Source organism: Artibeus jamaicensis, unplaced genomic scaffold, assembly GCF_021234435.1.
Source record: "Artibeus jamaicensis isolate MK-2021 breed Jamaican fruit bat unplaced genomic scaffold, CSHL_Jam_final contig_415, whole genome shotgun sequence".
Lineage (NCBI taxonomy): Eukaryota > Metazoa > Chordata > Mammalia > Chiroptera > Phyllostomidae > Artibeus > Artibeus jamaicensis.
Window position 1 is genome coordinate 37894849 of NW_026521823.1, and position 18015 is coordinate 37912863.

General features: G+C 51.3%; 1 protein-coding gene across 11 annotated transcripts in view; it reads right to left on the reverse strand.

The window, feature by feature from the left end:
• Positions 1-17584, reverse strand: part of RUBCNL (rubicon like autophagy enhancer) — a 35588-nt gene extending 18004 nt beyond the window's left edge. For 3 of the 11 annotated variants that reach the window (XM_053665559.1, XM_053665550.1, XM_053665560.1), the window contains exons 1-4: positions 6216-6530; positions 4315-4922; positions 1506-1588; positions 808-1018 (exon numbers count right to left, since the gene is read on the reverse strand). In XM_053665559.1, the coding sequence (XP_053521534.1) occupies positions 808-1018; positions 1506-1588; positions 4315-4828 (808 nt within the window). In that variant the 5' untranslated portion in view covers positions 4829-4922; positions 6216-6530. The other 8 variants (XM_053665552.1, XM_053665551.1, XM_053665553.1 and 5 more) reach the window with 8 other exon arrangements.
• Between the last annotated feature and the right edge of the window lie 431 nt (positions 17585-18015).

Consider the following 18015-nt stretch of genomic DNA (forward strand, 5'->3'; position numbering starts at 1 on the left):
TTTGCAGAAAGGGGCTGTGCGGGAGTGAGAGATGTGACTAACTCAGACGTGTTACGTTAGTGGCCCTGGGGGGCCATCCAGGTGGCCGTGGTCCCCAGGGCCCAGCCACGAGGCGCACACACTCAGAGGGGAGGTGCGGGACCGAAAACACAGCGTGGCGAGGCCAACAGACAGGGAATGGTGGGAAGACACCGCAGGGGGCAGAGTCTCCAGGAGGTGAATGTAGGAAAAGGAGGTTCTGGGGCTGACAGGAAATGATGGAGCCCCTTAGGAAAAGGATGAGCCCTATCTTCAGTCCTCAGCTTGGGGACCCCTGTCCCGGCAGGGTGGACGCCTGGAACCCCTTCTGCTCTGTGGGCCACCACCGTGCGGGCCCTGCCTGCCACCCAGGGCTCCCTGGCTCCCTTGGCCTGTGCTCCTGGAGGGAGTGAGCCCGCCCTGCCGCCCGTTGGTGCCCAGCACCCAGCACCCCACAGGCTCCTTGTTTGTGGAACGGGGATGAAAGAGGACGACTTGGAAAAGGAGGAAGAGCCAGGAGAATGCACGTGACAGAAAACAAAGGAAGAGGGGGGAGGTCAGCCGCTGCCAAAAGGAAATGTGGCAGGAAGTCCAAGGGGGAAACAACAAAAGCACAGCCATTTAACCCCTGAGTGGAGCCTGCTGATGGACCCCACGTCCAATGGCAGAACTGGTGAGGATGGTAGAGGTTGCTCAAGACATTTTGGACAAGGGGTTTAAAGGTGTACTTCAGGTTCGGCAGAGGAGGTGGGAGTACGCGGAGGACACGGCTCCGACCCGCCCGCTTGCCTTCGTAGCCACTGTCCGAGGAGGTGGAAGACCCCGACTCCTGCTGTCTGTGGGTACAGAAGGCCACTGCGGAGCCACCGCAGTCATTCCCAGGTGACCCGCTGGCTTCGTCCAGGCTGCAGTTCTCCGTGTGCTGTCCACTCAGGAGGTCCCACTTCATCGTCTCCATGGCTGAGATGATCATATCGGCGGCCTGGAAGTGTGCATTTTCCTGCGGAACAGCATCAGTTAAAACACCAGCCTGATTGGCCCCTTTCCATGGAGGTGTCTTAGGTTCAAAAATCAGAAAGCTGTGTTTAAGGGGAGTTAAGGTGTAGAAATAAAAATGTTCCTTTAACCGAATTATCATTGGTCACTGAGTAAAGTCTAACTCACGTCTTCCAGAGACATAAGGTTTAGCCCACTGCGATCGGCAGACAACCCGCTTTGAACTTGTGGGATAAAACCCTGGGCTGGAGGCGGCCCGAAGGCCGCCCTCGCTCATCCACCGGGGCAGCCGTTCCACGGTGGCGGCGCAGGCTCAGAACCTTCTCAGCTTGGGGTCCCGGCAGCACCACCCTCCACCCCTCACATGCTGGGGTGAAACCCGCCGGCCTCACCTCATCGAGTGAAATTGCCAAGTTTAAACCATGATGGCACTGTCTAAAGGATTAGCGCTTGCTGTGGTTAAAAAAAGAAGAAGAAGAAGAAATATTCACCTTTTCTACACCAACAGGGAACGTGAACGCTTCTGGGGAGAAGGAATTTAAGGAAACGCTTCTCCTACCCACTGGAACGGCACCTGCCAAACAGCGAGTTATTAACAATGCAGAATGAAAGGCTCGAAGATTATCTAAGAAAACAGTTCTAGGGAATGGCTTTCCAGTGTTGCTTTTTTTTATCAGCACAATTCTAGGGTGCATAGGGTGACAGGAGAAGAATGGCCCTTCTGGTGTCGGGACCGGCAGACGCCTTAATGGCCACGGTTTCTATGAGAGGCTCTTGGAACGACGGGGGGGACACGGAAGAGCCGCTGGACTGGAGGAGACCCCCTGAGGCTAAGAGGGCAGAGAGAAGAAGGACACTAACTAGGGGGCTGGAGGCAGAGTCTAGAAACAGCCACGAGAATCATGGAGTCACTCCTCCACCTCGCTGCCATTGACCCAAGACTTCCTGTCGGCAGAAACAAAACCGCTGACGCCCGCCAGCGTCACCCCGTTACTGGCAGGGGGCCCCGGCAAAACACCAGTGACTTCCCTCACGTGCTTCCTTGTGGCAGCGTTCAAGGCAGAACGTCTCTGTGAGAGCCGAAAGCTGGGCCGTCCCAACTGCTAGATGGGAGCAAAATGCTACCCGCATCCTGAGGATTTCACAGCACTCGGGGTGACAAACGGAGATGCCCGGGGGACCCCTCAAATCCCTGGCCTCATCTCCAGGACACAGCTGCTCCACAGAAAACTGTGGACCTCTGGGCTTCAGAAGCCATCGGGGGGTGGGCACACTTTTTTGGAAAAGGACAACTAAGTAGCACATAGTGTGGGACCTGGGATCCATACGGCATGTGTTCCACCTACTGAGTTCTGCCGCCGCAGTGAGAGAGCGGGGACAGGCAAAACGGACAAAGCCTCAAAGCCAGGAGGCTGGCTGGGTTTGACCTGGTCGTGGTTTTTGGACCCCGAACACATAGAGAAGAGCACAGAGTCGGATCAGACGGTGTGGGTTCCCCACGCCCCAGCCGTGAGCCTGCATTTCAGTGCCCTCATCCCTTACAGGTGGGGGAAGGGGGGGCGGTTCTCTATGAGATTAAAGGAGGCAAAGGATGTGAAAGTGCTTTGTCAGTGTGTAGATGTGACCCAGACACAGGGACTGGGGACTGTTCCTGACAGCCTTGGGAAACGCTGACTAGCTCAAGTGGTTTTTCCTCGCCTTAATCTGGGAGAGGAAACCCCACTGTTGCCGCTGGAGACACAATAGACGTAGGAAAGTCCATGTCCTGGTGGCCAAAGCCTGCTCCCCCCACTGCGGCCCCACACTAAAGACAGAAAGAACCGGATCACTCAGCTTTTTTTTTTAATCCCATGGAATGAATCCCTTCACCAAGTTGAAGAGATACTCCCCAGAGATGGAGTGGCTTTTTAAAGGTCCTTAGTGAGGTTGCTGGGGCCCTGGCTTTGGAACGAAGGGGCTGCAGTGCCTGTTTCCTACCGAGGCAAAGCTGCAGGACCACTTCCTGTGCAGCAGGTGACAGAGGATTTGGGGTGGCGGTGTCCTAGGCCTGAAGATCATCTCTGTTACTATCACTCCTCATGGGGGGGGGGGGCTTGTGGGGGTGGGGGGTGCTGTCCCTTTCCTCCACATTCTCCTCCTCCTCCCCTGGGAGACAACCTAGTCGGAGATTGTCTTGTGCTCAGCAGCCCCTGAATTTGCAAATCACTCTTTTCCTGAGAACCTTCCCAGCAGATGAGCAAAAAGAGAGAAAACAGGCCTGTATACAGAGTGTTTTGTGTGGCTCCAATGTGGATCTTATCTCAAAGTTAGCCCATGAAAATCTCCTGTTCCTAAGTGATGAATAATAAAAGACTCTCGTCATCTTTGACTTTTCAAAGTTTCCAACAGAAAAAATAAACACCATACCTTAGGAAAGGGGGGAACTGGTTTCTGCTAGTGAGACACAACTATTCCGACACACACCCTCAGACTCACACGCACACAGGAAGGCAGGCAGCTTTTGAAATGGTTTCGACAGAGAAAACATCATTGACTATCTGAGCTAGGGTTGTAACAGCAATATCAATGAACGCAAAGCGTGCATATAGCCCAATGAATATTTAAAAATAAAATAAGCATGCTACAAATTATAAAAAGAACAACAGCTAATCTATGGACTCTTGACTGGCATTTGCATGGATGACCTCCTTTTAGGAACTTAGGTATTTCAGAAATACGTGCACTATTACCTCATAGCAATGACAGCCCTTGATTTAATAAAAATAAGTGTGAGAAAGGTTTTGTTGAGCCTTTGGGGAATTGCGGTTACTGTTTTTACATCTTACTCTTTTCTCCTCACACTCTGCCCAGGTGGATATAATAGGTGAGGGGAGTTCAGCTCCTAGTAAGCGCTGGTGTGCAGCGGAACCCACTCTCCGCAGACACCTGCCGCCAGCGCAGTGGATTGAGGGTGCTTCCATGCTGTCCCTTGCACATAGTTTAAAAAGCGGGAGGTTCCTGCAGGTACACACCTGCTCAAGGTGGCAGGTGGCACTGGTTATCAACTAAGTTGAGCTAAGGTGGCATTTCCCTGCAGTCATTGAAGGAGAAAGGAAATGCTTGATGCCAGCATGTGCAACGGCCCAGGTGGTGGGCCAAAGACGGTGTTAGATGGGCTAAGGGACAGGCTCCGGGTCAAAGGGAAACCCAGGGCCCCTTTCTCTCCTGAGGAAGACAGTGAGACAGGCTTCCGGCCTTTGGACTGAAACGAGGCAAGTGTGTGAAGGCACAGGCATGCGGGAAGCCGCTGACCGGCATTACCTGCACTGGTGGGAGCTGTCAGGTGAGGAGGCTGGAGACACGGGCTGCCAGCCTCGGTATGTGGGGAAGCAGCCAACGCGGTGCAGCTGGGGAACAGAGACCACCGAGGACGGCGTCCTGGGAGCACGGCCAGCTCTCGAGTTGAGATAAAGGCAGAGTCGCTGCTCTGCTCGCCCCAGCTGCCTGCAGAGCCCACGGTGTTTTTCTGCAGCGATGTCTCCACCGACGAGCTCTCAAGAGAACAAGGGGATGCGCCCAAGGGAGAGGCCGCACCCCTCACAACGAGGCTGCCGCCGCTCCCCACTGTTGGCACCTGGAGGGGCAGATCCTGCCCCTGCACACCCTGGGGGTTAATCCAGGCAGCTCTGTGCCTTGTGAACTTGACGTCTGATTGGCAAGGCAGGTGGCTGATGTCCAGGAGGCTGGGTGGCCCATCAACGTCACCAGAGTCATTGCTGACCCCTTCCAAGGGGTCCACAGGAGAATCCCGCTGGCCCGAAGACTGTGACACCATCTTCCCGGGCTCAGGGCGGACAGGAGTCCCGTTGTCCTAGCAGATCAGGGCCTGGAACTCAGCATGTGGCAGCAGGGGGGCTGGGGGGGGTCACCTGCAGTGAGCAAGAACCGGTCAAGATAAAGAAGGGCTCCATCACATTGTTAACTTCAGATTTCTTTGAGGATAAAAAAATTAAATTAAATTAAAAGTTTGTAGTTTGCCTGAAACAACACAGTAAATCCATTTGGATTTATAAGTTGAAAAAAAAATCAGTCATAAACTAGCAGCAAACACAGAGGGTAAAAAAGGGTTTTCAAAGCATGAAACTCATAGGAGATTGCTTTTGTTGAAAGTACGAAGTTGTATAAGGGAGATAAAACTATTGATAAAAACACAAAACATCTATATGTTAATCCAACAAAATTACATGTCCAACCCAAAATGGGAGTGTTATCTAACAGTTAGGATGCATTCTCCCAGTTTCTTATTTTTATTTAATTTCTGTTTATATTTCAACAAAATAGACAATAGCACTCAAGACTAAGGATAATCAGAACCACTAAAAACTTTGTTTCGGGTAACTTATGTGAGCTTATAGTACTTATGTATATATTACCATAGCAATATTATGACTAGCTTATAATGTCTAAAGAACACTGTAAGTCTAGAATCTAAATCTAGAATCTAAAAAAATGGCCCGCTCACTTTAAGCTCGGTTTTTACCTTTAGTAAATGTCAGGAGCTACACAAATGAGAAGCTCTCTGTAATTACAGGCCCACGCAGTGTCTTTCTCCTGCTCTCCCACTGTCCTTGACATTGGAAAGCTCCAAGCAAGCATCAACAGCAAGGTCAGAGAGGGGAAGGCCTGGAGACAGAGGCAGTGAGCTCTGGTGGCTTCAGCCTAAATAAAGGGGCGAGGCTGGGAGTGTGGAGTCCGCTCCCGGGCTGTCCGCACCATCATTGTGTAGGTAGACGGCTGCCACGGGGATCTGTTTCTGACCTGCCCTTGAACTCTGGGCTCGCGTGTCTTCCTGCCTATTCGACATCTGTCCAGTGGGCATCGCATCAAGACACATCCAGATCAGACACTGATTTCCCCAAACCTGTTCCTCCCCAGTTTGCCTCATCTCAGAAAATGCACTTTCCAATAGCCGATGTTACAAAACGTTGGAGGCACCTCTGATCCTATACTCCCTTATCTTTAACCAATTAGCAAGTTTATTTCTGTTGCTATTCCACCCTGATCTAAGCCACCATCTTCTCCCACCCGGACCTCTGGCTATTCCCCCCGTGGGTCTCCTTGCTTCTACTTTTGTCTATTTATAATCAAAAGGTATTTGGAGAGAATTTTTGAAAACTCCAAAAGCTGCCCATCAAATCTGGAAGAAAATCTAAAATTCTTACCGTGTCCTCACTGCATGACATGTTCCTGACCTGCAGACGTCTGTCACTTATCCTCGCTCCAACCACGCAGCAAGCTCTGTCTGGCACACGCTACCGGTGCTGTTCTCACCCCTCGGCCCGGGATGCTTTTCCTCCAAATGATCTCACATCTGGCTCCTCTCTATCTTGTTATGTGCCCTGGCTTATGAATTACTTCCTCAAGAAGTCTTTCCCAACTGCCTCTCTCAGAGCGGTTCCCCCATTCTGCCCTATCACAGCACCTTGCTTAATTTTCATCACAGGAGTTCTCACTTCCTGATATTTGTTTAGCTCCCACTGTCATCCCCCCCCCCCCCCCCCCGGCTCTGAACTGTGAGAGCAGCGGCCTTATCTGTCCTCTGACGGGTCACGGAGTTGCACACGGGGGCTCAGTAGAGGTCAGGGACTAAAGGGACAACTTCAACAAAGTGGAAGTCAAGTCACTGGCTGGAGAAATAACTTCTGTGATGGGACAACCGCTTTATTGCTGCGGCAGAGTGACTCATACAGGACTAGAGGTAAATCTGTGTTTCCTAAAGACATGCAATTTTCCCCACCTAACACATGTGGACCAAAAAAAAGGTACGTGTGAAAATTCTATGAGAAATCCTTGGGTTTTGTTGATTGGGAGTGTTCCACTCAAGGTCATGACTTTTGGAGAGATACACACGTGTCTACTCGCCACGCCGAAACCACAGCACGGACTCCGAATCCTCATTCGCAGAAGGTCCCAGAATACAGCGGGAACCAGCGGGACCTGCTGCCAAGAAGGGCTCCGTCCTCCTCCTCCTCCTGACTGCAGTTCTCACCGTGCATCCCCACTGCTCTCCATCACACACCTTTCCCTCTCCAACAATGTCTGGTGTTGTTATTACGAAAGGAAAGCATGACTCTGTTTTTATAAAATGGCAGAAACCTACTCATGGTTGCCCACTGCCAGACGTGGCATCCTTGAGTGAGAGACAGTTACGTACAAAGATAAAATCCATTTCCAAAAACATTTTCAAGGTCGAGAAATCAAGTTGCAATGCTTACCATCATCTCTATCGAGATTTTCCTATTGAGGATAAGCACGGGCAACGGCCCCAGAGACAAAAAGAGAGCCCAGAACTCCCCACCGAACCACTGGTAGATGGGCCCTTGCCCACCAGCCGGTGGTGCTGGGTGCTGTCGAGAGCCACTGCAACACCGGGGCCACTGCAGGGTCGCAGCACCGGCTGCAAAGATACAACCTTTTCAAACAGGGTGGGTGACTGAGTTGGGTATGAGCCCCCACAACCTAAAAGTCTTTCACCCCATAAGCAGCTGCACTTCAAAGGCAGATGTGCAGTTTTAGCTCCTGACATCCCTCATGATGTCAAAGGCACTCCATGAACAGCCAGACTCAGGATTTAGGATTTTCTCTGCCCAGAACTACCAACTGAAGACATAAGCAGGACCATCATACCAAAGACTCATCTGAAATGGTACTTCCCAGGGAGGCCTCCTGGCCACCATAAAAATAATGGCAACTGTCCTTTCCTCCCTAACAGTTCCTCCCCACCCTGCCAACTCTTATTGTTCTCTTTACTCCTTAGCACGTACCCCCACTTGATTTAACCTCCATGATGGACACCCCTTAGAATGTAAAATCCCAAAGAGCAAGTTTTTTTACATTTTTATTTTGCATACTGCTCTGTGCCCAGAACCGAGAACAGAGAGGCACATAATAGGTGCTTAATAAATATATTCTGAGTGAGCAAAAAAAATGAACAAGTGAATGAACAGTATCAACATATGGTTATGTCAAAAAGAAGGGAAGAAAGGGTGTCGCCCTTTAGACGAAGCTGGAGACCATGACCTGAAATGCCCACCAGCCATTCCCTTCAAAAGGATGTCAGAGGTCGGAAACCACAAACACAGTTGAGGGTGAAGGGTAAATCTCATTCCTGTGAACTTGATGGTGTTGTCCCGAGCCTGCCTAGCATAAACCAGCGCCAGCGACCAGAGAGGGAACGGGTCTTTAACCACGGCGTGTGTGCCGTTGGGTGGACACGGCTCCCCAGAACCTCTTCGCCTCTCTTTGTCCCCCTTCCCTTCACGTGCTGACTTTAAACAAAGGCTCACATCCCCGAAGATGCTGAGACACTCAGACTATTGCGTGTCCAACAGAAACGGTGAAGATGCTTGACTGTGTGATGCCGCAGCTCCCATCAGAGCTGCCAGGACTCCCCGTGAGCTGCAGTTCTACACGCCTGCACCTTCGCCACAGCGTGTGCTGAACACCGTGTCCTCATGCAAAGGGCCCAGGAAGGAAACACTGCGAGGGTGGCGTCACCTGGACTCCTCCACGACCAGCGCACCCCGGGGCGGTGACCCTTAACTTTGAGGCCTGCTCTCAGAAGCGCACAGGAAGGGCAGAGCAGGGCCAGGAGAAATGGGGGTGGGGTAAGAAAGAAAGACCCAGTGAAGGCAACGATGACGGAAGGCTGGGTATTTTGTCTTAAAATGCTGCTCGGTTGCCCAAGACACACAAATGACAACTTCCTGTGGTCACTGACTGGGTCACGCTTCCCACTCTCTCTCTCTGCGCAATGACAACTTGCACTATTTCAGGTTTTATGGGGCCTATTTGAGAGCCGACATGGGCACAGTCAGGGAACTTGCCCAGAGTCGCAGTGTCCAGCAGCAGCAGCAGCAGCAGCAGCAGAGCAACGGAGTCTGGCACCTGATCCAAAGCCCTTTGCACTGGTATTTACGTGTTGCATTTGGGCGACAATTAGCAGGAAATGCTCCACTTTTTGTCAGCAAAGTAATTTTAAAAATGCTCCCCATCAGACCTGTCACAAAACAGGATTAAGAAGCTCACAGCTATTTTTGATTTTATGTTGTCAGAACAGTTTTCCTTAGAATTTTATGGTTGTGCCTTCCTGTTTATAATCTCTGATACAGAACTACTTGTTTATAAGCCTCCCCATGCACAGCTGTTCTAAGGCGTTCTTAGGCAACGTGGAAATGGCGTTTGTTCTCACTTCCCGGTGAAGCGTCTTGTGCCCTGAAGGTGCACACCGCTCACTGCCCAGACCCCTGCTCAGTCACGTTCCACCTGAAACCTTTCACATAAAAATGTAATAACAGAAACAAAGACATATATAATAAGATAACTAAGCCTTAGGGAAATTATTCATACAAAAAATTTATACAAAGTAAGGTAGGTGTCTGCACTGGAAAAATGGCTAGATTCCCGCATCTGGGCAAAATAAAAAGGGGGGCCGTGTTGGAAACCCGTGCACAGCTCCCCAGATGGTTAAACACACAGTGTCCCCCTGACCTGGCGATTCTTCTCTGGGGCATGTGCCCAGGAGGAATGAAAGTATGTTTACACAATGTATGACAGCATTATTCATTTATATATATATATATATATATATATATATATATATATATATATATATATTAATGACTATATATCTATGAAATGTCCAGAACAGGCAAGTCCATAGGAGACAAAAAGTAGATCGTAGGTTGCTCGGGGCAGACAGAGGGGGTGGAAAGCTAGGGGGTGATGGCCAGAGGGTACAGCGTATCTTTCTGAGGTTCTAAATGTTCTCAAACCCACCCTGGTGATGACGGCACATAGGTATGAGCATGCTAAGACCGCTGCGCTGTACCCTTCCCATGGGTGAATTAATGGTATGCTATGTGAATTCTGTATGAATCTCAATAATGAATGGGAATGAATGAATGAATGAATGAACGAATGAAATGGGAAGAAGTCCCCATCTCCCTTCCAAAACGTGTAGGGAGCCTAGAGGGTGCTGGCCTGTCACAGGTTCCCGGAGTCAAAGACCCGGGCATCTGCCCAGCCCTGGAACCGAACGGCAAGCTGGGCGTCAGGCTGTGGATGGAGGTGTTGGAAGGTGGGGGGGGAAACAGAGACTAAGTAAAGACTGCGGACTTCGGAAGGAAGATTCATTCAATATGAACCCCAAGAGGGAATTTATCTGCTGAGATGGACTCCCCATGGTCAACTGAGGGACCCCATTTTATGAATCATGAGATCCTAGGGCCATGTGCTAACAAGGGATCCTCACGTACTCTGGGTACCGGGAAGACCTCACGCTGACCTCTGGCTTCCCTTGTTACGCCATCCATCAGAGTCAACTCTTACAAGGGAGTTCCTAGTTTCCTGCTTTTGACCGAGGCACTAAGACTGCCCCACCAATCAGAACTGCATAATTTACATGCCTCATTTACACAAAACAGACCTAATTGGGAACTTGGATGGGAACATTAGCTATAAAAAGCATCCTCTCCTTTGTCTTGATGGAATACAATTAAGGTTTCTAGTGGGTTGGCCAAAAAGTTTGTTTAGTTTTTTCCCTACAATGACTTTAGCAATGCTTCGTTATCTTTAACTTCATTCAAAACAATTTGGTTAGATTGTATTGTGACAGCTGTCATAGCAGCATGCATTTTAAAAACTTATCAAAATTGGTGAATTTTTGTGCAGCCATTTTAATATTGAAGGTGGAAGGAAATATGCAACATATTTGGCATATTATGCTTTATTATTTCAAGAAAGGTAAAAACACAACTGAAATGCAAAAAAAGATTTATGCAGTGTATGGAGAAGGTGCTGTGACTGATCCAACATGTCAAATTGGTTTGTGAAGCTTCTTGTACCATTGACATTTTGGTCAAATAGCTCTTTGCTGTGGGGCTGCCTTATGCATTGGAAGATGTTTAGCAGCAGCCCTGGCCTCTGCCCACTAGAAGTCAATAGCAGGAGACAAGTGACATACTCAAAACATCCAACTCAATCAAGTTATTGGTAAAAGTGAAAAATGTGTCTTTTATTTTATGGAAAAACTAAACGGACTTTTTGGCCAACTCAATACCAGAATCATCTATGTCTTCCGAGCTACAGTTCCTTTTGCTAAATCAAATACATTTAAGATTTTATTTAGTTATTCTTAAAGAGAGGGGAAGGGAGGGAGAAAGAGAGGGAGAGGAACATCAGTGTGTGGTTGCCTCTCGCTTACCCCCTACTGGGGACCCAGCCAGAAACCCAGGCATATGCCCTGACCAGCAATTGAACTGCCAACCCTTTGGTTTGCAGGCTGGCTCTCAATCCACTGAGCTACACCAGCCAGGGCAAAACAATTGTTTTTTATTCTTTAGTTAATTTCAGTGTACAAAGGAATACTTAATAAATGTGCCTAAAATATGACTCTGGCCAGGAGGCTCAGCTGGTTGGAGCATGGACCCATACACAAAAAGGTTTTGGGTTCAATTCCCTGTCAGGGCACACACCTAGGCTGCAGTTCAACCCATGGTACAGAAGGCAACCGATAGACATTTCTTTTTCTTTCTCTCAAATCAATAAGCATGTCCTCGGATGAGGATTTTTTTTAATGTGCCTAAAATAGGTATAAAGAGGAAAGAGGAAGTAGAAGTGAAAATGCCACAATAAAACTGTAGAAAAATAAAAGTAAAATACAAGGGCTGGTACAGACAGGTCCCCAGCACAGTGGCTGGTGGGAACTGGGCACCGACTGGCAGGCCCTGCGGGACGGGCTTCAGGCACATTCCCCACCTTTAACCAGTGCTGCTAGAGAGGTTCTGGGGTCTGATGTCCACAGGGGAAGCGAAGTCAAGGAGGTCAATGCCGTGGTTATGTTTGGTTAAGTGCCCGTCTTTTAAAAAGGATGGACAGAGTGTCTTGACTTTGCTTCAGAATAACAGTGAGAAGTGCTGATGGGGAGAACCAAGGAAACGCAGTTGATCAGATTGGTAACGGCTGAAGGAGGGGAAGAGAAAAGTTCAAGACTCTTCACCTACAAGATTTCAAGTGGCCATCTGTACCACAAGCTGTCTTCTAAGAAAAATTTCCAAATATACAGGGAATAGGGAAGTACTTATGTACATGTTCAGGACTCAGTTGTTTTCTGACCCATTACACCTTGGTGGTGTAAGGATAAAAATACGGCCCCCCTCCAGTTTTCATCACCTGAAATCCACTAGAGACAAGCACCTGCAGGCTCTGGGTGCTTTTCCACATTGTCTATGAAGGGGAGCACAGTTTGCCACCCCAAACACGCCTCTTTGGGGTTTTGATTATTTTAGGCTGGTTAATTTTAAGAAACAACAGATATGGCCCTGGCTGGTGTAGCTCAGTGGACTGAGCCCGGGCTGGGGACCAAAGGGTCACCAGTTCGATTCCCAGTCAGGGCCCATGCCTGGGTTGCAGGCCAGTCCCCCAGTAGGGGGCGTGAGAGAAGCAACCATACATTGATATTTCTCTCCCTCTCTCTCTCCTTCCCTTCCCTTCTCTCTAAAAATAAATAAATAACATCTTTAAAAAATATATTAGAAAAAGAAACAACAGATATGGAGAAGCTGTGAAAAGTGAGCAGAAGTTACCACCCTTTGTAAATGGACGTGCACCCAAGGACATTCGTAGGGGAGATCCCCCTCACGGGGCCAGGAAGCAGAAGATATATAAATCTCTACAAAAGACTATCAGTGGAAAAAAGCAGGGACTTCAGTCTGCATAACAATTCACTCCTGATTTCTCTGCTCTTCCCGGGAGCCTCCCCTAACTGACTCCTTGCTCCCAACATATTTGACTTGAGCTGAAAGTGGTTTTAAGGTGGTGGCTTCTGCCGCGTTGGGAAGTTCCTCAGTTTTCCTGGGCCTCTCCTTCCGCTACAGAAGGCAGACATGTGATTGAACTTGCACTGGTTTCCTCCGGCTCAGCTGTCTCAGGTCCATTTGAGTATGAGACCAACTAGAAGAACCCAGAAGGGCAGAGGAAAATGTTTCCTGCTTGACATGCAGGGGAAAAAAAACAACTTTGAGGTTTCACTTATATTTATCTCTTATAATAATTGCAGGCAAAGGATCCAAGAACAGAAGTAACGTTATTTTAGGGAGGGGGGATTTTTTTCAACTTAACTCTCGGGCAAATCACATGAAGCGTGTAGTTAATTTTGAAACTGCGCAGAAATTTCCTTTCTTCAGTATAACCTGTTCTCTGTTCCTTCCTCTTGATTCAGAACAAGCCCGTCCAGCCCGGGAGCACTGTGACTCAGCACGTCCACTCCCTGACATTCAGCCTTTGGGACGTGCGATTCTGGCCAGCACCAAACAGGCTTAGGGACAGAGGCCCAGGTCTGTTGACCCCCGAGACAGGGTTTCTGTCCGACCAAGGACAACACGTAGGTCTCAGGGGTGTTTCAGCTCCACACCCGGGAAGGCGGAACAGCCGTACCGACCGGGTCCTTGCACAGCCAGACATCATGGCTGACTTCAGGACCCAGTGCAACGATCAGTGACCCCCTACCCTGGCTCGGACCCACCCCTAGAGCCCCTGGCCCTAACCTCCTCAGCCACTGTGCTTTACGACTTTTACCCCTGTGTGACCCCTGGAGCCCGTCAGGCAGCCAGTTTTAGAAAACTGGCTCCCCCGAGTCTCTGGGCTGCCACTCCCTTAAATAAACCTGTCCTCTCTTTGGTGCAAACTCCTTTTTGCATTTTACTGGGCTTTGATGGCAGCAAAGCCAGCGACCCCCTTCAGCTGGGTGACAATGTCAGCCTCCATTCCTTGGCCATTCTCCAGCCTAAAGTCACAGGCGACCACAATACCGCACTCTAAAACTTCTTTTTATCTCTGAGAATTACCTGAGAGAGTACTAGCTACATCACCTTGGGCAGGTCCTCCCTGCTTCCATTTCTTTACCGGATTCTTGTGAGAACCAGGTGAGCTGAAACACGCACGGCTCAGTCTGACCCACGGAATATTCTAACAAGTAGCGTTACCACCATCAGTACGACTTTATAAAGACAGTTCAGTTTAACTCAGCACAATTAAGGAGACCTAGTTTTATTTCCCAGCCTCTCTTTTAAGACTATTTATTTTTAGAGAGAGGGGAAGGAAGGGAGAAAGAGAGAGAGAGAAACATGGATGTGAGAAGCAACAACCAGCTGCCTCTCGCAGGTGCCCCTTCGAGAGTTCGAATCCCCGACCCTGTCATACGCACGCCCTGACCAGGAATTGAAGGGCAACCCTCCACTTTGCAGGAAGACGCCCAACCAACTGAGCCACCCCGGTCAGTTCCACACTATTTTCCAACCTCAGTCGATCCTTGAACTTCTGTTTGTTAATGGAAATGGAAACACCAACCAGAGCCCTCCTGTAGAACCGGGACAGATACACTGTGTCACTCAGGCACTGGCACTGCTCCGTCTATGACCTTTATGATCACTGCCAGGCTGCACGGGCTACAAATAGCTGCTTACGTTGTAACAGTAGCACATACAACCCTGTGAACCTCTCCTTTCTCTGCCCGTGAACCTAAACTTAGTAACAAGGGAAACTATTCAAATCCGTCAAAGCTATTATTACTTGTACGCCTTCAGATGAGTGAGGCAGGGGGAACACACCCTTCTGAAGCTTTTTTACCTGTCTTCCCGCAAAATCGGTGCAAATGAAAAATTGTTATTCTTGGATATTTTTACCTTGGTGCTGACGAAATTTTCCGCATCCGCAATAGAGAACTCCAACCTAGGAGAGTTAACAGTGGACTTAAAGTTCTCAGCGGAACAAATCTAATCAGATCTGAGTCCCCAGAGGGCAGGACTCTCAATTTCCCCTGCGTTCCTAGCAGGTGCCCTAAGGCAGAGGAGGGAAAAAGCCCAGAGTCTGTCCCCAGGTGAGAGGAGCCCAGGGGCGGGGGGTGTCGCAGGGTAGTGCCTGAGGAGGGACGGAAGCAGGCAGGCCCCGCCTCTCTGGACAGGTGATCTGGAAAACTCCAGCCCAGCCCTGAAGTCGCTGCTTAACTGTGTGTTCCCAGCAAGGTTCTGTTGGCGGCCAGGAGGAAGCAGGTGTGGGCAGCAACGTGGTGATACCTGAATTTGTAGAGAACGAAATGTATACTTTTCAAAACGCACGCCTCCGTCCAGTTATCCGCTTCTCGCACCAGCAACTGGCGTCCCAGTGCACACCGAAGTTCACTCCTAGTCCACCTGAGGGAGGAGTCTAAGAAACCGAAGTTCCTGGAGCCCCCCCTTCAGCCCGGAGGCCCTTCCAAACGCCGCGGTGACAACACAGGGAGGGCAGCTCTTGAGAGCGCCTTTCCCTTGGAGCCTTAATTTCTATTGGGGCCAAGTAGCTGCTCCTCCGAAAGTTCCCCACGTTCCTGGAGCTGCCTGCCAGTTTCGCAGGGCGCCTGCAGCGAACCCCGCGGCCGAGCGCGGAAACCAGGCAGCGGGCAATTCCGCTTGGTCGGCTTCAGTCTCTGCAGGTGCGCTCGGTCCAAACCATCACCACGCGCGTTAGTGCTCCAGCCCCGCTCGGTTAAGTTCAGGAGGGGCCCTCCGCGGGCGCACTTTTGAGGAACCGAGAAGAGCCACCGAGCCGAAAGCGGGGCACCTGGAACCACGCCGGGCGCGCGCTTTGGGCTGAGAGTCCTCGTGCGCCCCGCGGCCCCTAGCCCAGCAGAGTCGCCCTCCCTTGCAAGTCGACCCCTGCAGACTGGCCGCTGCCCGCGTTTCCCCAAGGCCCTCAGAACAGCCCCGACTTACCGTGGGTCCCCTCGGGGATCCGGCGCCCCTCTCAGCACCCCGCCTCTCCAGCCACTTCTCGCGCCTACCCGGTACCTGGGCTCCTCTCTCCTCCACACCAGCCCCGCGCCCGTCACCAGCAGGTGGAAAACCGCACCAGGTGCGCCGCCTTCCGCTCCCGGCTTGGGCGGGTGGAGGCAGCGTTGCGAGAAGTCCCTGCTCCCCAGACGCACAGGGAGGGACGCCGCGCCCCGACGCCACCACGCCCCGCCCCAGCCCCCCTAACCCCGGCCGCCACGACCAGCAGACACGCTCCCCGAGAAGCGAAACGCAACCGCGCGCTGCCACGGGGGGGGAGGGGTGGACACGGGGACGACAGGACACTCTGAGCTCTCACCCTCTCCCCTCCCCAGGGGAGCCGGCCCTGGTTTGCTTAGGAGAATCGCTGGGACTCGGTGAGACCAAAGCCATCACACTTCCCTTGTTCCTTCGCTTTGTCCCTTGTCAATCTCGGGGTGTGACCCCACATCACAGGTACTTCGGGCTTCCTTGCCGGGTGAGCCCCAGCCTCCCTGACACAGCTTGGCCTGAAGAGGTCAAGGAACAGAGCCACGTGGTCGCTGCGGCTTCCGATGAAGACAAGAACCAATGTCACAAAGCCAGGTGAACAGTAGCGGTCAATCACCCCTGTCTCCGTGGATGGAGGATGAGACCGACTGCGGACGTGTGCGGGGTTCCGTCCGGGAGTTCAGATTGGCCCAGGACCCACGAGGGAGGGCTTCCGTCCCACTAACTCAGAGAAGAGGGGGCGCAGGGTGTGCTCTGCCGGGCACTCGTCCTAATTATCCTGAGCAACCCGATCAACGTCCCAGAGAATGGGAGGTCCTTCATTCCCATTTTACGGAGGAAACACCTCACGGAGGTGAAGTGACTTGCCTCACAACTGAGTCACAGAGCCAGTCTCCGAGGTACTGTATCCAACACCCAAACCCCTCTTCACCAGCAAAACCGAAGAACAGTGAGATGAAGGGGCCAAGCAAGAGCCTGTTTCAGGACAGTAAAGAGAGGAATCGGGGAGATGCCGAGAAAGAGAATCTTAAAACAAGAGCAAATGTCTGTCATGCAGAGTAAATCGGCGAGTCTGCTAGCCAAGCAACAGCAAGCTGTACCAGGGTAACAGATGGGACAATGTCAAGGCCCGGACAGCGTGCTTGGGGGGAGACTAGGAGATGTGGGACCCCCACGGTCAGATCTAGTTCATTCTCTCTGAAGCGGCCTTGAAACCACCGCAGGCGGAACCACCACGGTCGGCCCGTGCCCCGCTGCATGTGAGACACCCTGCACGTGTGACCACACACACACAGGACACGGAGCCGCAGGTGAAGGAGGCCCAGAGTCTGGCAGGGCAACTCTAGAACTAAGAACAGACGTTCGGGGACAGAGTTTGCAAATCAGGAGCACCCACTGGAAATCTGCTCTGTCTGCTGTGGGGTCTGGAAGGAGCATTTTTTCCCGAACTCTAATTGCTGGGGGGTGGGCTTTCCAAGGCTCCATCGACTCTGAAAAAGTCACTGGTCGTCACAAACCCAGCACCACGCAGGGCAAGCGGAGGCTGGTTCCAGTGCCAGGAACAACTTACCACTTCAGCCAGCCTGGCTCGAGCCCGGCACCCGCCAGTCACACACAAAGCTGCATGGTGGCCAGGACAGCCTCTCGGGTACAGGAGCCTGGCAGCTGCCCATCCAGACCACGCCAGGCTCCACAGGCCGCGATTCGTGCCGCAAGCAGAGATGCGACCCCGTGTCTGAGTCTGCAAAGGGGAACTCAGTCTCCGTGCAAAACAGGAAGGAGCTGGATGAGATGAACTGCACAGTAAGCTACAGGAGGGAGCAGTGTTGCCACACAGCTGACCGAGACAGCCGGACGGTCCGGCGTGGGAGAGAAGCCCCGGCGGGCCCGAGGGAGGGGGACTGGGGGAGGCTGTGTGTGGCTCATCTCGGCTCCTTTGTCCCCTGTCTCCCGGCCTGTCAGTCAGTCTGAAACACCCATTGTCCACAAGATGACACATTTGTTTCATTCCACTTACATGAGGAACCTAGAACAGGCAAATTCGGAGGCACAGAAAATAGAACAGCGTCGCCAAGGGCTGGGGGGAGGGGAAATGGGAGTTGCTGGTTTAGGGGCACAGGTTTCTGCTGGGACGAGAAAGTTCTGGGGTTGAATCGGGGTTCTGGGT